This window comes from Thalassophryne amazonica, chromosome 8 (genome assembly GCF_902500255.1).
Source record: "Thalassophryne amazonica chromosome 8, fThaAma1.1, whole genome shotgun sequence".
Lineage (NCBI taxonomy): Eukaryota > Metazoa > Chordata > Actinopteri > Batrachoidiformes > Batrachoididae > Thalassophryne > Thalassophryne amazonica.
This window is the reverse complement of record NC_047110.1, coordinates 92,056,575-92,079,421: the sequence shown is the minus strand read 5'-3', so window position 1 is coordinate 92,079,421 and position 22,847 is coordinate 92,056,575. Positions and strand designations below refer to the sequence as shown.

General features: G+C 42.3%; 1 protein-coding gene across 1 annotated transcript in view; it reads right to left on the bottom strand.

The window, feature by feature from the left end:
* Positions 1–22,847, bottom strand: part of LOC117516097 — a 91,987-nt gene that overhangs the window by 60,371 nt on the left and 8,769 nt on the right. The window contains exon 2 of the mRNA XM_034176990.1: positions 413–2,202. Within this exon, the coding sequence (XP_034032881.1) occupies positions 413–2,018 (1,606 nt within the window). The 5' untranslated portion in view covers positions 2,019–2,202. The remainder of the gene's footprint in view (positions 1–412; positions 2,203–22,847) is intronic.

The window sequence follows — 22,847 nt, the reverse complement described above, 5'->3', positions numbered from 1 at the left end:
ACCAGTACTTACTTAATACTTTTATTGTGAAGCACATTTAGGAACTGTTTAGCCAGTATGAGAAACAAAACTGACTGTAAACTACATCAATATATTTATTCTTATTATTCAAAGAAATTCCACATCTACATCTGTTTTAATGGTGTGCGGTCAAAATATAATTCCATTAGGTTTCATTAGTTCCATTCCACCCAGGAGTGGCCTGGAGTTTGGAATGAAAAAGTTAATTTTAAGATACATGTAACTTCATCTACACCTCCGTCAAGTACATGATGAAAGTATTTTTCCCTATATAGGTATAGGGCACATTATATGAGCAAAACAAACTTACTTTTAATATGGATGTATCAGAGTGAACAAAGTTTTAAATAGGACCCTGCCTGTGAGCGTTTTTTTTAGACGGGCAAATTACCTGTATCTGGGGAATAGGACTGTAGTTGATGGTCGGAGGCATTGCCAGACTGGGAGGGCACTGGTTCTGGGATGACCTCCTTTGGCCCATGAAGGCTCAAACTGCTTGGACTACTGGGTCTGCTGATGGCCTTGGTGTCTGAGTCACCAAGAGAAACTTTCCCTTCTTCTAAAGGGAGATGTGTCTCAGGAAGGTAGGAACACTGTTGTTGCTGGTGGTGATCTTTTGTATGGATCATTTGCTGTTCAACAGCAAGTCTTGGGGTCATAATCTGCCAGTTTCGGTACGTGCTGCTGTTAGTGATGGCTTTTTGTAGATATTCCATGCCAGTAGAGGTCAGAGGAGGATGGAGATGGTTTAAACCCAACAAAGGAGAGGATTTGACATCTGTTGGAGGGACTGAACCTGAAGAAATCATCCTCCCTAACATCTCCCTCAGCTTAAGGTCAATGCCTGCCATGGCTCCCATATGGTTATAGTCTGGCTGATCAGTTCTCTCAGCTGTGAGGAACCTGGTGTGTATGTGGGAGATATATTGGGAGTAGAGGGTGCTCTGATGATCTTGTGTTAGGTTACCCATGTTAATAGATGTTTCAAGCTCAGCAGGGAGATTACTCTTAGCAGCCAGTTTGTTAAGATGGACCTTCATGTGATTTTTGAGAAACCAGGGTTCTTTAAAACGACGGCCACAGATTTGACAGCAGTGTTCAAAGGAGTCCTTATGTTTCCTCATATGGCCTTTGAGGAACCAGGCCTGACTGAAAGTCTGCCCACACACCTCACAAGGGAATTCACCAACAGGCTTCCCTTTGTCACTGGTGCCCACGGAAGGCTTCTGTCCTGTGGCCGAATCTGCAGTTATGTGCGTGCTCTCGACATGGCCAATGAGGTCCTCTTCATGTGAGGCAGCAAAGTCACACAATGTGCATTTGTAGGGTTTGTGCAGAATCCTGATGTGGCGCTCCAGCTCCTGCTGCTTCCTGAACTTTCCTTTACAGAACGAGCAACGGAAACCTACAGGTTGGGGTTGGATAGGCTCATCATTGGTGGTATTGACCTTCGGTGATCTGGATGCATGTGGTTGGCTCTCCGTGGCAACAAATGTGGATAAGAACTCAGGTGGAGTTGGGCTGCTCTGAGAAAGCTGGGGCTTCTGAAGTTGGGTTACCTTGGGTGTCAGCTGATGACCAGTATGGCCGCCTCGCATCTGCCTGTCCCTTAGAATCGCCCTTTCCTCAAGCTCATGAAGCAGTCTGTTCTCCTCTCTAACCTTTCCTCTGCCTTTGCCCAGAATGCCTTGCTTATGAGTGCGGAGGTGTATCTTCAGGTTGCCTTTCTGTGCAGCCCTGTGGTCGCAGTATGGACACTTGAAGGGTTTCTCTCCCGTGTGCGTGCGCATGTGCAGAGAAAGGATGCTATTAAATCTGAAACGTTTTCCACACAATGGACAGGGGTATTTTCTGTTCTTGTGGCTGTCTTCCTGGACAGAATTCACCTGGGATACGATGCTCTGGTTGGTGACCCTCAAGAACTGCGACAGCTCTACTCTCCCATTCATACTGCTGAGAATCCTTGCATCCATGATTTGATTGGCCAAAAGTGCCATTTGGCTCAAAGTTGGGTGGTTGATGTGGTAATAAGGTATTTTTAAGGACTAGGTGATGGTTCTCTGTGGTGTTCAAGGGGGTCAACTTTATGCTGACTATTTACACTTGTTCACTTGAAACAGGATGTGGATTCATGTTGTTTTGATGAAATGGCAACCAAAGCATCTCTTGCAGTTTGCAGACCTGAGGAGACAATAAAGGGAATATAAAGAGGAATAAAAACAGTCTTCAAATACTTTAATTTCCACATTGTAAATCCTCAAAACAGGAGACTAAAACATGTGTGTTTGACACAGTAATGAAGAGTGAACATCTACACTGCAACTGCTGCATAATGCCAGTGAAACGCTTCAAATAGGTCAGGAAACAGAGCAAAGTAGGTTCTGAATCTCTTCATCCTGTGTTAAGTGTATCTGTGGTTTTACGTTATTGTTGGAGACTGTGAAACGCTGATTAAGTCTAACCACAAAGCCTTCCTCAACAAATATCTCATGTTTACTAAAAAGGTAACACGTAATCTTTGTCTTGATCTCACTTTGCACTGACACACAATACTCGAGCAGCAAAAAACTTCAAAGCGTGTCTGCTTCTTCTCACCCTTCATCTTGCATTTCACAAATGTGTGAAGCGCCTTCATAAAGATTAAAGTGAAAGAGCTTTTTTTCCAGTAGGTCCACTGCTTATTTAAATAAACCTTTACTGGAGTAATTACATGGCTGGAGCACTAAGGAAAATAAACAACTTAATGAATCAAAAATGCAAACTACACTAAAAGGAAGAATACTTTACCTCTCCCCTGCTCAACTCTTGTTTTGATCCAACTTAGGCAGCAAACAAAGCTTCAAACTGGCATCAAGCTACAATAGTAGAGGTCACATAAGCACACCCTGCTCAGCTCTGGTGCTGCAGCAAAGGGCACAGAACAAAGCCTGTACTGTCCACGCTGAATTAACATAGGCTTACATCAGCTCGGACTGCAAGCTCAGTCAAGTCAACAAAAAAGTGGACACAAAACCACCAAGATAAAGTATGAGCAAATGTCCTCTCCGATATCAGGATCATAAATCAGTGGACCAGTATGTGCCTGACTGAACCAAACACGACAGAGAAAAATATAAATGTAAAATGGATGTGCAATGTTATACAGTTTGTCTGATCTGAAGTCAGTGTTCAGTCATTATAGATGGATTGAACCGGTTTCAGACAAGATAACTCAAAAGGGTCCACATGGATTTCAATTAATTTCAGTGGAATGGTAAATGGACTACATTTCTAGGATTACGTTCATACATTTCTTTTTCCTCTATGAGATACTCAACTTGCAACTGAGCATCTGGTTTGCGATGATCCTGGATCAAGACTAAGATCCAGATTTTCAATGACTTCCTAGATCCGGCCATCAGACGTTTATCTGTATGTGGTAAAAGTGTTGAATTTGTACAAACGTTCACTTATCCCAGCAGTGACATTCATGTCTCTGGTTCCTCAGCCTTTGAGATTGAGAAACACCGTGGAAAATCTTATGGAATCATGAGGTTGCTGGACAGAACTGTTTGTCGATGTTGATATCTTTGCACAAGAATAAAGGAGCAAGTCTTTAGTGTTCTGGTTCTGTTTCCTTGTATGGCTGGGAGACTTGGACACTAGGCAATGACTAGAATGACTATGTCTTTGGTGCTATGTCTCTGTGGAGGATAACTGGGTACTGGCGGAAAGACTGTATCAAACAAATGGTTACTTTGGGAGAGTCAGAGGAGGAGTATCACTTGCACTGTGAGAAAATCTCAGATATGATATTTTGGATATTTCTCTTTGGGTATGATCCAGTATATAAGTGTTGTGGTTTTAAGAACCCAGATGCCTGGAGAAGGCGAAGGGAACACCAATGCTGGTCCTCAAAATATAGGGAACACAATTAAAGGAAACATCATGAAGCTGTCAATGGGACTGCAACAAGCAAATGTTGCACCACTCCCAGTTCTTCCACTCGCATCTACAGAAGCCTGTCTGGGTGTCTTGATGGCTTCCCTCACTAGTCTCATTCCAACATGGTTACTCAATTATTCAGAGCTTTCTACTTGACACAGATTTACCAGACAGTATCTTACTGTTTATATTTCTTACTGATTGATGAAAATAATGTACAACACATTCAGTGACTTGTAAATGTTCATGCATTCATCACCTAACTGGTCTGAAAAAACGGGCTATAAAAGTGATGACTTAATCCTTGTATTTACAATAAACTGCCGGCGTCCTAAAAAAATTTTGTTTCTTGAAATGTGTTGCAGGGCTAAAATGGAGTAATGAATGTGTATTAAATGAAATGAGACTGACCACACAAAATATCTATGGTTCATCCTTTATGCAATGGTACAGAAGTCGAAAAGTAAATGTAACGATTTTTTTTAAATGAAAAGTCTCATGAAGCAGAAGTACTACAACACATTGTCGATCACAACATGGTGCTGTTGGTTTTGTTGTACCTGATCAAAATGTCGGAACTCCACTGAGTGTTAATGTCTTAAACCTGGAGCCGCGTCCTTCTATGAGTTTAACAACCTTAAGACAATAAACCGTGTTCTTTATAAGTGCTTGAAAAAATGGCCTGTGATTGTACCATGTGACCTCAACATTGCCCTCAGGATGGCTGAATGGATTTATTATGCTTTAACAAACTGGGGTGGTGGCATTTATCTTAATTTGCTATGGAGTATAAACTGGTATTGCATTTATAATGGTGGCTGAACGTTACTACTGGCGGGGATGGCATTTATTGTTTTTTTTGTTTTTTTTTTTACAAATAAAGCCTTCGTGTATGTGTTTTATCGGACATATCAAACTGTTTGTGCTCTCTCTTGCTCACATTTAGCTTCATGACAGTATGGGTAAACCATGTAGAGACAAATCAAACTCTGTTTTGCAGCCAGTGGAAGAACAAACGCAACATTACACGGCGTCCATACAGGACACCGGAATTCAGCATAAAGTAAGTGTAGACACTGCAAATAATAAATCTGACAACCAGCCTGAGCCACCTGCTGCTCCTGCTGCTGCCTATGTTTCGTAGCAACCTCACTCAGTAATGAAAATGTTGTACACAAAACCCCCCAGATCAAAAGTTGGCGTGGATGCAGCTTTGGCTGGTTTGAGCCGCATATCTGCTCTGAGCTGAGATCAGTGTAAGGATACGGGCCAGCCCTAATCGCATGTGACAGCAAGAACAGCAGCGAGCAACATTAGCATACAGTGCAACTACTTCATATCTGCCCAAGTCTTCAGATTAACAAAGCATGGCGAGCAGGTGTGGAACCATCGCTTTTAGCGTGCATGGGATGAGGTGTGCTGGTGAGAACCGTGCACGGACATCAGGTGCATTCACTGTCAGAGCAGATTAAGTGCTTCTTGTGGAGACTGAGAGAGGGTTTCATGATTATTAACCCTCTGGGGTCCGAGGGCATTTTTTGGACAGTTCACTCGCCTGGCATAAATGTTTTATTATTGCTGTTAAAAGCTCACCCTGCATCCCACAATCAAGTGGTACGTCTCTTTTTTCAGGACAACCTGTACTTTCAGAATATATATATGCTATAGTAGTGTTTTATAAGTGTAATAAAGGTTTACAATCAGAAATAAGAAAAGAAAAAATTAAGCGGCAAATAATTTTCACACACATTTATTCAAAACACACAGCAAACTATAATAAACAACTATTTTGACACTTTATAAAGTTAGTTTGGGGTCTTGTACAAAAGAATTTAGAAAATTAAGGTTCTAATAATAAACACAAATGCAAATTTTGAACAATATATACAAAATGGTCTATGCGTTTTGTTTGTCTTCATGCCCCATCTCAAAGCAATTTCTGTCTACTATTACACAAAGGCTTACAACACAAACTTTTTATTTCCATGGAGTTTGACTCCCTCTTGGAATGTGTTCCTGCACTGTAAACAACCTTTCTTCACAGTTTGAGGCCCTGTTGACACCCCCCTTTCATTCAAATGCGTAAATGGCACTTTACGAGTGAGAGCGAGAGAGGCTTATATTCAGCAATATACCCTGACCAATTGGGGAATCATTTCTCTCAGTGACACTCTTTGGTCGACCACGTGAGGTTGCATTAGACCCTCTTACGCTGAACTCCTTCATTCATATGTGCAACGCTGTACTTTTATGCTTGGACCCAGCAGCCAGAGGGCTATTCAGACAGCATTCACATGCCAAAGAGTAACACATTGCTTCTACAAATGATCTGTGGTCTACCATGTGAGACTGCTCTGCCCTACGATTGGATATTGTAAACCCATGTGACGGTGAACCAATTCCAATTGGACACTAACATTGCGCACGTCATCACACAGCTTCTATGAGGAGTACAAAGATGGCGCTCGGCTGGCTCGAAAGTCCGCGGAGTTAACTTTTCAGCAAAAAAAGTAAGTTTCTATCTCATATCATTAAAAAGTTATTTATAATTTAATAAAACTTGTACTCAGCTGTCGTATACAACGGCGTTGGCCCCAGAGGGTTAAGCATCATGGCACAGTGGGTGTGGCCTCACAGGCGGACAAACAGCAGGTGAGATTCGGGAAAAGAAGACATAAAATCAAATCCTGGCTGAGGTTAGTGTGACGTCTATAACGAATATTCTGTAAAAGTGCATCACTCACTCATGTTCAACCGCTTACTCCAATGAAGGGCCACGGGGTGGGGGGGAGCCAATCCCAGCAGTTAAAAGTGCATCATGGAGGATTATATAATGGTCGAGTGGATCCTCAGGGTTCGAGCTAGCGCAAACTTGCGTTACGGCCCATTACGCAATAATTTTGGACCGTTGCGATTTTCAATACAGCGTCTGTAATCAACCGTTTCTGCAGCGTGACTCCAGTTTGAAGCATGAATTGAAGCAATGCTTTGCCATTGAATCGAAGCCATTGAACAGGCTCGTGGTTCTTTGATTCGTTGCTCTTCAGAAGCGGTAAGTCCGCTTCTTAACCCCTCTGAAATCCATTAAAATATCATGAGTCACTTTTGTGTGGATTAAAGTCACTAACTGGGACTCTTGTCTTGTTGCAGTCAAGAAACGAGAATTGTCCTCCGTTCCGTTGTCACAGCTTTAAACGCTGCGCGGCTCTCTGCTGAGACAAAGTCCACTCGGAATTAATAACTTCAAAACGAATCGCCGCTTTAAATAAAATGACTCCTCTTACAAACGTTGCAATACAGACAATAAACTACAATCGACTAAAACGGTTTTTCCTCCCAAAATGAGACGTATTGCATTCTTTATAAACCTGACCTGCAGTGCAGCTGCAAGAGCTGCAGCTCATAGGTATGGAAAGACATTCATGCCAATAATAATGTCTGAAAGGAAACGCTTTTGACAAAAACTAACATTTTATTTTTGTTTATGTCCAGAGATCAAGGATCCACCATGTAGAGTTTATTATGTCCAGAGTTTAAGGATCCAGTGACCAATTTCATATTTATTTACTTTAAGACTCAATAAAATGTTGTTCAATTTCAACTTAATCATCTTATAAAGCACCAAATTACAACAAAAGCCATCTCAAGGTGTCTCACACAGAACAGTTCAACATAAAAAAATTAAAATTATTTTTATTTATTAATAAATAAAAATAAAATTCAAATACCTAAATAAAACAGAAGTAAAAGAATAAAACATAACAAAATAAAAACTACTCATAACAAAGAGAATAAAAATAGGTTTTAAGTCTTGACTTAAAAATGTCCACGGACTCTGACTGCCTCACTGAGGGCCATGTACTGGCTAACCCAGAATGAGACTGCCCACTCAACAAACTTCCCCAGCCTTCTGAGAATGTCGTACCTGGCTTTTCCTCTTTGGGTACCCCTAGAATGGCCTATTTTTCAAGGTAAAAATTGCAAGTGCAATTTGCAAGTGCAATTTGGTTCCATTTAGCGTAAAAATTTTATTCCATACGTTCTGGACCATTGCACGCTGCGAACCCTGCCCACTAGTGCCTGCAGCATTTAGCTAAACATGCAGAGTTTGTTTTGCTGACACACAACGATCTGAAGGAGCTAATTGACGGTGCTAACTCTTCTAACACACACAAAACAAATCCATTGCGCTGTAAACCATCTGAAGGCATGAAGAGTTGTTAGGAGGAAGTTAGAATGAAAAGCTGGACTAATTTCTGACGTGATTTTTTTTCGCTGCACTGATGACGTTTTTTCTTTTCTTTTTTTGGAATTACAGAAACTCGGTGCATGGCATCGCGGACTACATTGTCAGAATTATTTCTGGACTTCTATTTAAAGTTCATGTTGGACTGTTGATGTCAAAGCAGCAGTGATGCACCAAAGCTGGACAAATTTCTGATGAAATTTTTCATTGGAATGAGGAAATAAACAAAGTGTTTTTGTTTGTTTTTGTAAGTACATAAAGTCAGTGCAGTGAAGGACCAAAATGTAAGTCCCTTTTCTGTTGTTTATAAATTAATATAATATCAAATGACAAGGATCTATTTTAGCCATTATATAAAACAAATAATGAATGTTTTTACAGTCTTTCAATGGAACGAATATTTAATTTGGTGAAAGCTGGAACAAACCATTCAACAAGACGAACCTCATGAAATATTCGTACCACTGAACTCATAAACATTCATTATGTGTATAATACTTGTAGGTTTGCAAGTTGTCCGTTAGGATGGAGGAACAATATTTTTTATTGATCAAAAGAGCCATTTCTATATAAGAATTACTTTTTATCTGCAACACTAGCTGATGTATGTTCACAGAGTAAGTTACAGGCTTCTGTGGCGGTGAATGGAAAACTGTCCATAGTGCAACTTGTGTCTACTAGGTCTCCATAAAACAGCTTCATGTGGTATGACACACAAGATGAGTCCCCTAAAAAAAAACAATGCGGAATTACAGCTACAGTTCGCCAGAAAGCACATGGGAAGCTTTGACTATGAACCTGTAACTGGTGGTGCAACAGGTAAAAGTTGCACAGTTTGTGCAAACACAGCCACAGAAGACTAACTCCTTCAGAGCTGTCATGGTATCTTGGTGGCTTCCCTCACTGGTATCCTACTCGCATACTCACTCACTTTTTGAGAACTGCCTCCTTCAGACAGATTCACCCTACAGTACCACACTGCTTGTGTTTCTGTTTTGATGTCAATGAAGTCAAAGACATGTTCAGTGACTTGGAAAGGTTCATGCATCATCCCCTGACCTGTAGAAAGAAAATTGGCTGTAAAAGTGATGATGTATATCAACAGTAATACTTATATATAGTTTGTCAAGTTACTTATAGGCTCTGAAAAAGGAGGAGCTGTGCAGAAAAATGGCTGTAATTTCTTAACGGTTAAATTAAAAAGCAGGCAGCTCAGTGGGATAAGGTGTTGAGCGACCACGATTTAGACCTGGGGTTGTTTCCCGGTCACACTACTTACTTACGTCTTTGGACAAGACACTTAATCTGCATTGTCCCAGTCAAACCAACTGCAAATGGGTACCGACTTTGGCTGAGGAAGTAACATGCAATGAACTGACATCTTACCCAAGGGGAGTTGTTGACTATCATCTGCTTCACACTATGGAATCAGGGGATAGGCACAGGAACCATAGGTCTCCGGGCCGGTATAGGACGTACTTCTTCTATTTAATTAAATCTGAAAGTCTACACTCACAGTGAGTTCAATTACATTGTAGTGGAGTACACAGGCACAGTTACAAATATTGTAATGCTGTCTGAATACTTATGGACCTGACTGTGTGGCCCATTGTGCACTGTGATGACAATGTAGACCATTCATGCAGTAATTTCTCAAAACTGTGACTTATGATGTAGTTTTGATCAGGAATGTGGGTAATACAAAGGGCTGACACATTTTTGACACGTTTGCTTTTGTTTGAATGAATACGTGAGTAAATCTCATGTCTGGCAACAGACGCTAATATAGAAATAATGAATGTTTATGAGTTCAATGGTGTTAATATTTCATGAGGTGAAAGATGGAATGTTCCATTCAACGAGGCAAAGCTTTCACCGAATTAAATATTTGTTCCATTGAAAGAATGTAAAAACATTCATTATTTGTTTTATATAACGGCGAAAATAGATCCTTGTCATTTCAAATTATGTTAATTTATCAACAACAGAAATGGGACTTACATTTTGGTGTTCATCACTGGTGCTTTGACATCAACAATCCAACATGAACATTAAATAGGAGTCCAAAATTGTTCTCAGTCAACTTGGAAAAACAGTTAGATAGTCCATGATACTTCAAAAAAAAAAAAAAAAAAAAAAAAGCTTTGTGTACTTCCTCAGTCCAATGAAAAATTGCATCAGAAATTCATCCATCTTTTAATCCCAACAGCTTTTCATGCCTCCAAATGTCTTACGGCGTAGTGGATTTGTTTTTTGTATGTGTGATAGAAGAATTAGCCCCTTCAATTAAATTCATTCAAATCGTTGTCCGTCAGCAAAACAAACTCCACCATGTTTAGCTAAACGCCACCCCCACTAATGTGTGCGTGGGCGGGGTCTGCAGCGTGCAATGGTACAAAATGTATGGAACCAAATTTGCACGCTAAATGGAACCGTATTTGCACACTAAATGCAACACAACACAAATAATCCATGTCACGTGACATACAAAGCACCAATCAAATGACAAGGTTCCACTCAGCTGTTATATACAAACCCTTATATCTTGGTTTCCTTGTCAGAGTGTCTGCCTGCCATACTCGAAGTCATGACAAAGGAGTGTCAGACCCAACACAGGTTAGAGCAGCAAACACCCACTCTGCAACAGTCAAACCTAGAACACATCCCTGGCTCAGGCCAGCAAGGATGCCCAGCAACTTACTGGGGATTCCACAAATTCTCAGGAAGTCCTACAAAGCTGCCCAATCAAAGACACAGAGAGGTGTGGGTTTCTTAAGACTTACCTGAATTTAAAAATTGTGCATTTTGAGCTGTTGTGGAGTAACACACTTTAATCAGTGCTCTTTCAGAAGCCTCTGTCTGTCTGTTTGTTCTTCAGCTCCTCCCTGGTGCCGATTTCAACTAAACTTATTATGTGGACGAGGCTCGATCCCAGAAGTGTCCTTAAAGGTTTGTTGGGGGGAGGGGTTCTTTGTTCAAGTTCAAGGTCAACGGTCAAAATTTTGATTTTTATTCTGATATGCACCAAACCTGGTGCACATATAGTTGGATACTGGATTTGACCAATCAATGCCAGCCAAAGGTCAGTTATCCAGGTGACTATCAAAGCCAATGGGGTCAAAGGTCAAAATTTAGACACCCCCCCCCCCCCCCCCCACACACACACACACACTACAATTAGCAGCAAGCATGGTGCACTTATGTAGTTGAATTCCCAATGTGGTCAGGCAACATTGGTCAACAACCAATATTCACTGTGGAATGATCTCCCTGTGTCAATAAAACAGTCAGATTCTGTGGAGACTTTCAAGTCCAGACTTAAGACGCACTTATTTTCAATTTCGTATGGCTAGCATACTAGCATATTATGTTACTATGCTTTCTACCCTTTTGAATTCATTTTATTAGGAAAAGACCCGGTCGCAGCCTCAATTTTATCTAAAGTCTGGGTGTTTTAGTGAAGCTTAGGGCTAGTGGCCGGCGATCACCTTAGTATTTCTTGTTTTCCTTGTTGCTTTAAACTGACAAACTATGCTGTATTTGTTGTCTTTCTGCTGCCTGATTCTGTTTTTTTCTCTCTGTTTGAGGTGCAGCTCCATCCAGAGATGGGAGTGGGTGTTTTCTTCTGCAGACCTCCCGTCCTGTGCACCAGCATGGACTCCCAAAATCACCCAAACTTTTGTACTGTCAATTGTGTCGGTAGCATGGCCCAAGCAGGGGGACACTCCTTTGAGTCTGGTCTGCTTGAGGTTTCTTCCTCAATATCATCAGAGGAAGTTTTTCCTTACCTCTGTCGCCTGTGTGCTTGTTGTGGGGGGTGGTAAGGTTAGACATTACTTGTGTAAAGCGCCTTGAGGCAACTTAGTTGTGATTTGTAAATTAAATAAATTGAATTGAATAGATGTTTTTTTTTAAACTACAATTTGCACTGAATATGACACCTTCATGTATTTGGACTACTGAAATGCCAGGCAACATCAGCCAACAACTGATATTCAAGTGAACACCAAGGTCATTAGGGTCAAAGGCCAAAATAACTTTTTTTTTTTTATTACAATTTTCACTAAAAATTTATGTAGTTGGATTCCTGGACTGCCAATAATCAATTATTCGGGTGAGGTCACAGCCATTGGGGTCATGATCAGATTTCCACCCAATTAAAATATGTTTTGGAATGTTCAGCCAACAAGTCACAAAGACGGATACTATCAAGAACAGGCACTTACGTATCCCAGGATTTCTTCTCTCACAGACATGATTATAATTACAGCTGCCAAAGAAACAAGTCACTTTTATAGACACGAGGAAATACCGTTAGCCTCTTCATGTGCACGGGTATTATTGGCTAGAACATATAAAAAGAGAGTCCAACTTTCAAAATTCCAGGGATTCCCAGGTTTCAGTTTGCAGATGAGGTTTTGATGAATTCTGAGCGAGTACTTCTGTGCGCAGACAGTAAAAGCACCGCGCCACACTTCACTCCACCCGCACGCCGTCTTAACACATCAGCGATCCTGCGGACCACCGTGTCAACAGTGGGAGAGGGCAGGGGCAACGCCACTGCCCACCACGACCCGTACAAAAGATAGTACCCATATACTCTCTGACAGCCAGATTAATGAAAGCCTATAGGAGCTTCTCTGTAGGCCCCCCGAAAGCCTGACGGAGACAGAATAGTTTAACCAGCGCCATTCATTACTGCAAGAAGTACAGTGCACAGAAAGAGCACACACAGCACTGACAAACCAGCTCCTTGTGAGTAATAGCTAAAGAACTCATAAAGGAATACATACACATTTGTTGTGGATGCAGTAAATCTATGCCACTCCATTTACAGCCATCAAAAATCTGGCTCCTTCCCCGTAAAAATAAATCTGGTGTGCATGTGGTGCAGTGGTGATGTGCAGTTATACGGGCCTCAGCTTTTTCACATGTTCAGCGAAAGGAGACTTTTGATTAATTTTGCTGGGGTGTTTTTTTACACTCTGTAATGCAGATTAGTGGTCGTGAAAATAACAGAAGGGAAAATATGTTAATCTGGCAACATACTAGAAGCTACAAAGTGTATTCACTGCACTCCAGACAGGAAACTACACCGGTTGATAAGACTCTGCAGCTGAACAGTGACAACAAAGGGCAAAAATGTGAGGATGGGCTCATGTATATCTCTATATGTACACTTTGCATGTATAATATTCCACTGACGGCTTCAAATGTAATCAAGGACAAATTAAAATGTCCTCTCTCTCATCATGGATGCTCAAAGATACCATCTATCCTCTGTCCTTAGAGACGCAGCCAAGAAATCATTTTGGGGGGGGTTTCACCATCCACTAGATGTCACCATCATTGTGTTCTGAAAAACTAAATCGAATGGCACTCACAGAAAATCAGAGCCAAACTCGCATGCCTCACACAGCAGTCGCCACATTCATTCGGCCACAGCACATGCACTCTATATTCGAGTGCCGCTCGCACCGGAAACCCATTTGAACGGTGAAGACTAGGTTGCACTGCCATCCGATTGTTTTCGCAGCATTCGCACAGCATGTCACGGCACGATATGCTGCACAAAATCATCGATCATGTTGAACCACGGCCGAATGGCGCGATTAAGGCAGCCTTCACACCAGCGGCCAACATTCAACGAATGCTAAGCGAGTGCTCATTCAACCCACTCTCGGCCGGCATCGGCCGGAGTCCAGGTTCCTCCCATGAACATCCAACACCACTCGTGGGGCACTTGGAGAAGGCAGGGCCATTCGCGCTCCCAGCACAAAAATAGAGTGCAGGCAGACCACTTTCGAGCTCAATGTTTGAATGGCCCCACCTTTTTGTAAGTGCCCCACGAGTGTGTTAACACAAATGGCGTGGGACTGGGCATCTGCCCCACCACCACAAATGGCATGCAAATGTGCAGTGGGCACCCCCAAAACACAGGTGGCGTATGAGTGTGTTGTCGTCCCCCTCCCCCGGAGGTGGCCAGAGTGCAATCGCTGTCCAGCACAGTGCGCATATGGATGGCTGGCAACTGACCGCTGTGTACAATGCACATGTGTGGGCGGGCTCTCGTGTTCTCATGACACGCTGATAATTACATACAGACAAGATCACAGCCACGTCTCAGCATGCATGGTACAGTGTGAACTGTGTTATCAGCCAGACACCGGCCAGGCTAATGTCACTCCCACCACGGTGAAAAGCGTGAACACATTCATGCATGATCGCTTTGCTCACAGCACCGTGGACACAGTAGGCATGTCAGCCGACCATCGGCCAGTGACTCGCTAGAACTGACGGTTCAGTGCACATAACGTGTTAAATTAGAACACAGAGATCAGGACAAATAAATAAATACAACAATAACTACATACATATTGTCATAGCAAATACATAAAATAAATAATCACAGAACAAAGGAACAGAGAGTGGCACTTTTTTTCTGTGAGATGAGTTGGTTGACAGAGGTGGGCATGTCTGTGCCAACTGCTGCTGAGATCTGTGGACTCGCAAGTCACAGATGGAGAGCACATACCGTGCCATGAAGGATATCACCTGACAATACTCCACCGTGAGGCGCATGCATGGACATGCTGTCCTCACGTGAAAATACATAAAAGCACATACTGCCTTTGCAACAGGCAGGAGCAACTGTCAGTGCGCACATCGGCAGGCTGGCCCATGTGAAAAGAACCATCTGATCACGTGAACACTCAGCTGGCGATCTGAAGGTCACGTCAACCACATGAGCTATTGTCCACATGGCACTCACTGGACACACTGTGCCGACTGGACATGCGGGGTCGGCTGGACATGCGGGGTCGGCTGGACAAACAACGCTGAGAGATGTGGACATGATAAGAGCACATCGCATCATTCATGGTCAGTTCATGACTTTATGTCTATGACCATGGCTCATATACAGAGGAACAGAAGGATCCTACTTGTATTGTTCGCTCGATAAGAGGGATTAAATATTAGAAATTACGGTGTTTTTTTTTTGTGTGTGTGTGTGTGTGTGTGTGTGTGTCCCACAGCAGCAGCGCGATGTGGTGTCACACTTTCCAGGTGCTCGCACTGTGTTTGTGCGTGCACACAACTGTGCACAATACTGTCACCGCGGTATTGTTCATGCCTGTCCAACAGTGTTTCCCTCCCAACAGCAGATGGAATGAAAGTTACAGCTGTAGAACACATACCGTGCCATGAAGGATATCACCTGACAACACTCCACTGTGAGGCACATGCATGGACATGCTGCCCTCACGTGGAAATACTTAAAAACACATATCGCTTTTGCAACGGGGAGGAGTGACCACGTCAGCGCACACATCGGCAGGCTGGCCCATGTGAAAAGAATTGTCTGATCACGTGAACACTCAGCTGGCAATCTGAATATCATGTCCACCACATGAGCTATGGTCCACATGGCGCTCGCTGGACATGCGGTGCCAACTAGACACACGAGGCCGGCTGGACACATGGCACTGGGAGATGTGGAAATGTGGATAAGAGCGCATTGCTTCATTCATGGTCAGTTCATGACTTTACATCTATGACCGTGGGTCATATATAGAGGAACAGAAGGATTATACTTGTATTGTTCGCTCGATAAGAGGGATTAAATATTAGAAATTGTGGTATTTTTGTGTGTGTGTCTCCACAGCAGCAGCGCGATGTGGTGTCACACTTTCCAGGTGCTCGCACTGTGTTCGTGCGCGCACACAACCGTGCACGAAACCGTCACCACGATATCGTTCACGCCTGTCCGACCGTGTGTCCATCCCGACAGCAGGTGGAATATTTCACGGTTCCTCAAATCGTTTGGTTTTTCGGCCGGTTTCTGCTTCTTTTGCCCAATTTCATGTTATGTGTGAAGGGGCCATAAGGATGGGTACCAAAACCCAGTATGAGGTTTGAGTGAGAAATTGTGCTAAATTATTAAAGATTGGAATTTTGATAAGCTCCGTCCCTTAACAGTACAACTTTCGGTACTGGAGAAATTAAGGACATCATTTTAGAGCTCTCTCTCCTTTAGGGCCTTGGATATAGAGCTGAAGGCAGGCCTTCTTCAATCAATCAATCAACTTTTTTCTTATATAGCGCCAAATCACAACAAACAGTTGCCCCAAGGCGCTCTATATTGTAAGGCAAGGCCATACAACAACCATGAAAAACCCCAACGGTCAAAACGACCCCCTATGAGCAAGCACTTGGCTACAGTGGGAAGGAAAAACTCCCTTTTAACAGGAAGAAACCTCCAGCAGAACCAGGCTCAGGGAGGGGCAGTCTTCTGCTGAGACTGGTTGGGGCTGAGGGAAAGAACCAGGAAGAAGACATGCTGTGAAGGGGGGCAGAGATCGATCACTAATGATTAAATGCAGAGTGATGCATACGGAGCAAAAAGAGAAAGAAACAGTGCATCATGGGAACCCCCCCACAGTCTACGTCTAAAGCAGCATAACCAAGGGATGGTCCAGGGTCACCTGATCCAGCCCTAACTATAAGCCTTAGCGAAAAGGAAAGTTTTAAGCCTAATCTTAAAAGTAGAGAGGGTATCTGTCTCCCTGATCTGAATTGGGAGCTGGTTCCACAGGAGAGGAGCCTGAAAGCTGAAGGCTCTGCCTCCCATTCTACTCTTACAAACCCTAGGAACTACAAGTAAGCCTGCAGTCTGAGAGCGAAGCGCTCTAATGGGGTAATATGGTACTACGAGGTCCCTAAGATAAGATGGGACCTGATTATTCAAAACCTTATAAGTAAGAAGAAGAATTTTAAATTCTATTCTAGAATTAACAGGAAGCCAATGAAGAGAGGCCAACACGGGTGAAATATGCTCTCTCCTGCTAGTCCCCGTCAGTACTCTAGCTGCAGCATTCTGAACCAACTGAAGGCTTTTTAGGGAACTTTTAGGACAACCTGATAATAATGAATTACAATAGTCCAGCCTAGAGGAAATAAATGCATGAATTAATTTTTCAGCATCACTCTGAGACAAGACCTTTCTGATTTTAGAGATATTGCGTAAATGCAAAAAGGCAGTCCTACATATTTGTTTAATATGCGCTTTGAATGACATATCCTGATCAAAAATGACTCCAAGATTTCTCACAGTATTACTAGAGATCAGGGAAATGCCATCCAGAGTAACGATCTGGTTAGACACCATGCTTCTAAGATTTGTGGGGCCAAGTACAATAACTTCAGTTTTATCTGAGTTTAAAAGCAGGAAATTAGAGGTCATCCATGTCTTTATGTCTGTAAGACAATCCTGCAGTTTAGCTAATTGGTGTGTATCCTCTGGCTTCATGGATAGATAAAGCTGGGTATCATCTGCGTAACAATGAAAATTTAAGCAATACCGTCTAATAATACTGCCTACGGGAAGCATGTATAAAGTGAATAAACTTGGTCCTAGCACAGAACCTTGTGGAACTCCATAATTAACTTTAGTCTGTGAAGAAGATTCACCATTTACATGAACAAACTGTAATCTATTAGACAAATATGATTCAAACCACCGCAGCGCAGTGCCTTTAATACCTATGACATGCTCTAATCTCTGTAATAAAATTTTATGGTCAACAGTATCAAAAGCAGCACTGAGGTCCAACAAAACAAGCACAGAGATAAGTCCACTGTCCGAAGCCATAAGAAGATCATTTGTAACCTTCACTAATGCTGTTTCTGTACTATGATGAATTCTAAAACCTGACTGAAACTCTTCAAATAGACCATTCCTCTGCAGGTGATCAGTTAGCTGTTTTACAACTACCCTCTCAAGAATCTTTGAGAGAAAAGGAAGGTTGGAGATTGGCCTATAATTAGCTAAGATAGCTGGGTCAAGTGATGGCTTTTTAAGTAATGGTTTAATTACTGCCACCTTAAAGGCCTGTGGTACATAACCAACTAACAAAGATAGATTGATCATATTTAAGATTGAAGCATTGAATAATGGTAGGACTTCCTTGAGCAGCCTGGCAGGAATGGGGTCTAATAAACATGTTGATGGTTTGGATGAAGTAACTAATGAAAATAACTCAGACAGAACAATCGGAGAGAAAGAGTCTAACCAAATACCGGCATCACTGAAAGCAGCCAAAGATAACGATACATCTTTGGGATGGTTATGAGTAATTTTTTCTCTAATAGTCAAAATTTTGTTAGCAAAGAAAGTCATGAAGTCATTACTAGTTAAAGTTAATGGAATACTCAGCTCAATAGAGCTCTGACTCTTTGTCAGCCTGGCTACAGTGCTGAAAAGAAACCTGGGGTTGTTCTTATTTTCTTCAATTAGTGATGAGTAGAAAGATGTCCTAGCTTTACGGAGGGCTTTTTTATAGAGCAACAAACTCTTTTTCCAGGCTAAGTGAAGATCTTCTAAATTAGTGAGACGCCATTTCCTCTCCAACTTACGGGTTATCTGCTTTAAGCTACGAGTTTGTGAGTTATACCACGGAGTCAGACATTTCTGATTTAAAGCTCTCTTTTTCAGAGGAGCTACAGCATCCAAGGTTGTCTTCAATGAGGATGTAAAACTATTGACAAGATACTCTATCTCCCTTACAGAGTTTAGGTAGCTACTCTGCTCTGTGTTGGTATATGACATTAGAGAACATAAAGAAGGAATCATATCCTTAAACCTAGTTACAGCGCTTTCTGAAAGACTTCTAGTGTAATGAAACTTATTCCCCACTGCAGGGTAGTCCATCAGGGTAAATGTAAATGTTATTAAAAAATGATCAGACAGAAGGGAGTTTTCAGGGAATACTGTTAAGTCTTCTATTTCCATACCATAAGTCAGAACAAGATCTAAGATATGATTAAAGTGGTGGGTGGACTCATTTACTTTTTGAGCAAAGCCAATAGAGTCTAATAATAGATTAAATGCAGTGTTGAGGCTGTCATTCTCAGCATCTGTGTGGATATTAAAATCGCCCACTATAATTATCTTATCTGAGCTAAGCACTAAGTCAGACAAAAGGTCTGAAAATTCACAGAGAAACTCACAGTAACGACCAGGTGGACGATAGATAATAACAAATAAAACTGGTTTTTGAGACTTCCAATTTGGATGGACAAGACTAAGAGACAAGCTTTCAAATGAATTAAAGCTCTGTCTAGGTTTTTGATTAATTAATAAGCTGTAATGGAAGATTGCTGCTAATCCTCCGCCCCGGCCCGTGCTACGAGCATTCTGACAGTTAGTGTGACTCGGGGGTGTTGACTCATTTAAACTAACATATTCATCCTGCTGTAACCAGGTTTCTGTTAGGCAGAATAAATCAATATGTTGATCAATTATTATATCATTTACCAACAGGGACTTAGAAGAGAGAGACCTAATGTTTAATAGACCACATTTAACTGTTTTAGTCTGTGGTGCAATTGAAGGTGCTATATTATTTTTTCTTTTTGAATTTTTATGCTTAAATAGATTTTTGCTGATTATTGGTGGCCTGGGAGCAGGCACCGTCTCCACGGGGATGGGGTAATGAGGGGATGGCAGGGGGAGAGAAGCTGCAGAAAGGTGTATAAGACCACAGCTCTGCCTCCTGGTCCCAACGCTGGACAGTCACAGTTTGGAGGATCCAAGAAAATTGGCCAGATTTCTAGAAATGAGAGCTGCTCCCTCTAAAGTGGGATGGATGCCGTCTCTCCTAACAAGACCAGGTTTTCCCCAGAAGCTTTGCCAATTATCAATGAAGCCCACCTCATTTTTTGGACACCACTCAGACAGCCAGCAATTCAAGGAGAACATGCGGGTAAACATGTCACTCCCGGTCTGATTGGGGAGGGGCCCAGAGAAAACAACAGAGTCCGACATTGTTTTTGCAAAGTTACACACCGATTTAATGTTAATTTTAGTGACCTCCGATTGGCGTAACCGAGTGTCATTACTGCCGACGTGAATTACAATCTTACCAAATTTACGCTTAGCCTTAGCCAGCAATTTCAAATGTCCTTCGATGTCGCCTGCTCTGGCCCCCGGAAGACAATTGACAATGGTTGCTGGTGTCGCTAACTTCACATTTCTCAAAACAGAGTCGCCAATAACCAGAGTTTGATCCTCGGCGAGTGTGTCGTCGAGTGGGGAAAAACGGTTAGAGATGTGAACGGGTTGACGGTGTACACGGGGCTTCTGTTTAGGGCTACGCTTCCTCCTCACAGTCACCCAGTCAGCCTGCTTTCCCGACTGCCCGGGATCTGCCAGGGGGGAACTAACGGCGGCTAAGCTACCTTGGTCCACACCGACTACAGGGGCCTGGCTAGCTGTAGAATTTTCCACGGTGCGGAGCCGAGTCTCCAATTCGCCCAGCCTGGCCTCCAAAGCTACGAATAAGCTGCACTTATTACAAGTACCGTTACTGCTAAAGGCGGCCGAGGAATAACTAAACATTTCACACCCAGAGCAGAAAAGTACGGGAGAGACAGGAGAAGCCGCCATGCTAAATCGGCTAAGAGCTAGTAGCTACGCAACCTAGCGGATTCCTAAAAACACACAAAGTGAATAATGTGTAAATAATTTTGAGGTGATTCAGCAGAAGGAGTGCCTTAATTAAGGCACCAAACAGGCCATGAAGCAGCACAGGTAACGCACAACAACAGCGAACGCACGACAACGGTGCTAAAATAAAATAAAAATCGACTAAACACGCTGTGGAGCAGCACAGGTAACGTACGACAACAGTGCTAAAAAAAATAAAAAAATAAAAATAAAAACGAAAGCGTTAGCAAGCTAGTTAGCTTGCCAACGCTGATGAAAGTTAGCTGATAAAAGTGCTCCGTCGCGATGTTTCGACCGTTAGAGGTCTTCCTTAGGCGTTGGAGCACAGTAAAAAAGTAAAAAAAGTAAAAAGGTAAAAAAGTAAAAAAGTCTTGAAAAAGACTGTTAGTTCAAAGTCCAAAGCAGCAGGTAGCAGTCTCTGTGTAAACAGTCCCAACAGAGAGCCAAAATTCTGATGCAATCTCACTCCGAAGACCAATCAGGGTTTGGTCCTATTTGTCACACATCCCATCTTGTCTTGTGTCTGTCTCACTTCCTCTGTCTCTCGCTCTCACTGGCAGTTCGTGTGTGTGTGAGTGTGCGTATATTTGTCCGTGTGTTTGCACAAGGACAAATGTATGCTTTCACGCAATATCATCGTCATGCATCATGTCGTATAAAACTTGTGTCAAATCTCAATGCAGATCTGTAACGGCTCCACTGTAACAACCCCAAACAACTGGGGGCAGCTGAAAAACTACATATTGTGAGTGTTCCTGATTGCCCCATCCAATAACATTAATTAGCTGGTTAGCCCATGGCGATTTTTGCATCCTAAATGAATAATGCGCCAATTAAATTCATTTTTCTCCCTAAGTAAAAAAAAAGACCCCCAAAGCATCTAAAAATAGAGCCAAGATTTAAAAATGCCAAACCTCTCCTTTAAAGTTTTAAGCATTTCAAAACAGTGAATCAGCTTCTGAAACAGTTTGTTCAATTCACGTTTCAAGATTTTAAAACAGAGAATTGTTTTATTTTTTTAAGCAACCACTGAATTCAGTTTTCTGGGTGTTTTTCCAACATAATTTGATCATTTCTTCCACAAAGCTTAATTTGTTCTGCACCTGTGTGTAAAATAATCAGGGATGGTTTAAACCCCAAATCCACCCCTAACTACACCTATGTCTACCTCACATTCATCCACATGCACGCCTGTGTGCATGGAATGTATTTTTAAATCACTGAAGTGTAAACAGTTGCTCCTGTTTGCACAGACCACCTGTTCTTTCCAGACACAAACAAAGCTTTGGCGTATGACAGCGTGTATTAACAGTGTGTGGTGCGTAGGGGATGCCTTGCACAAGAGAAGCCTAACCACATGGTGCAGGCTGCATCAGATGGTTGGGCTCTGCAGGACAGCAACACATCTCACACACATCTCAATGAGTGGAGCTCCTTCATTCCTCAATACAGGTATATATCAGTGCAAGTCCTGCTGCTACAACATGCTCTCCTGCACCCCTACTGCAAAAGCTCTGCTCTCTCTAATGGGCCCCACCCCTCAGTTTGGAAACCATTGAATTAATGCCACATTATTGGGTCTGTGTCATTTCCACTTTACACTTCACATCAATCACTTTCCTAAACATTTGTGGAAAGGCGTGACCTAAGAGAGAGCAAAAAAAGATGTTGAAAATGTCTACTTTCATTTGCTAAAACACTTGGAGGCACTAAAACAAAAGTCATTAAACGAGTCATCACAAAATCACAGCAGGAGTCTGGTAATGCCACTTACAGTATCTCATTAAGCTATGGCATCTACAGGAAAAAACTGACAAACAAAGAGCATAATCCAATGCACATTAGCCGGCCTGATAATTCAATGAACTCTCATTTGGCAGCCATCTTGCCCTTGTGATGGACTTTTTTTTCCCCCCGTCGCAGCAGCACAGCACAGACTCCTCGTGAAGTTCCTCCCTATCTCGTCTTTTCTCGCTCACACACATATTCTTCCTCAAGATTCCTCTCTCCCTCTTGCACGCCCTCTCTAAAACAACAAAACATCCACCATTAGACAACGGGGTAGCGGCGTAATTAGAAAATGACTTCCTTTGCAATCCTAGCTAAGTAGTTTACACACTGTAATTACAGGGACAAAATCATCTTTTC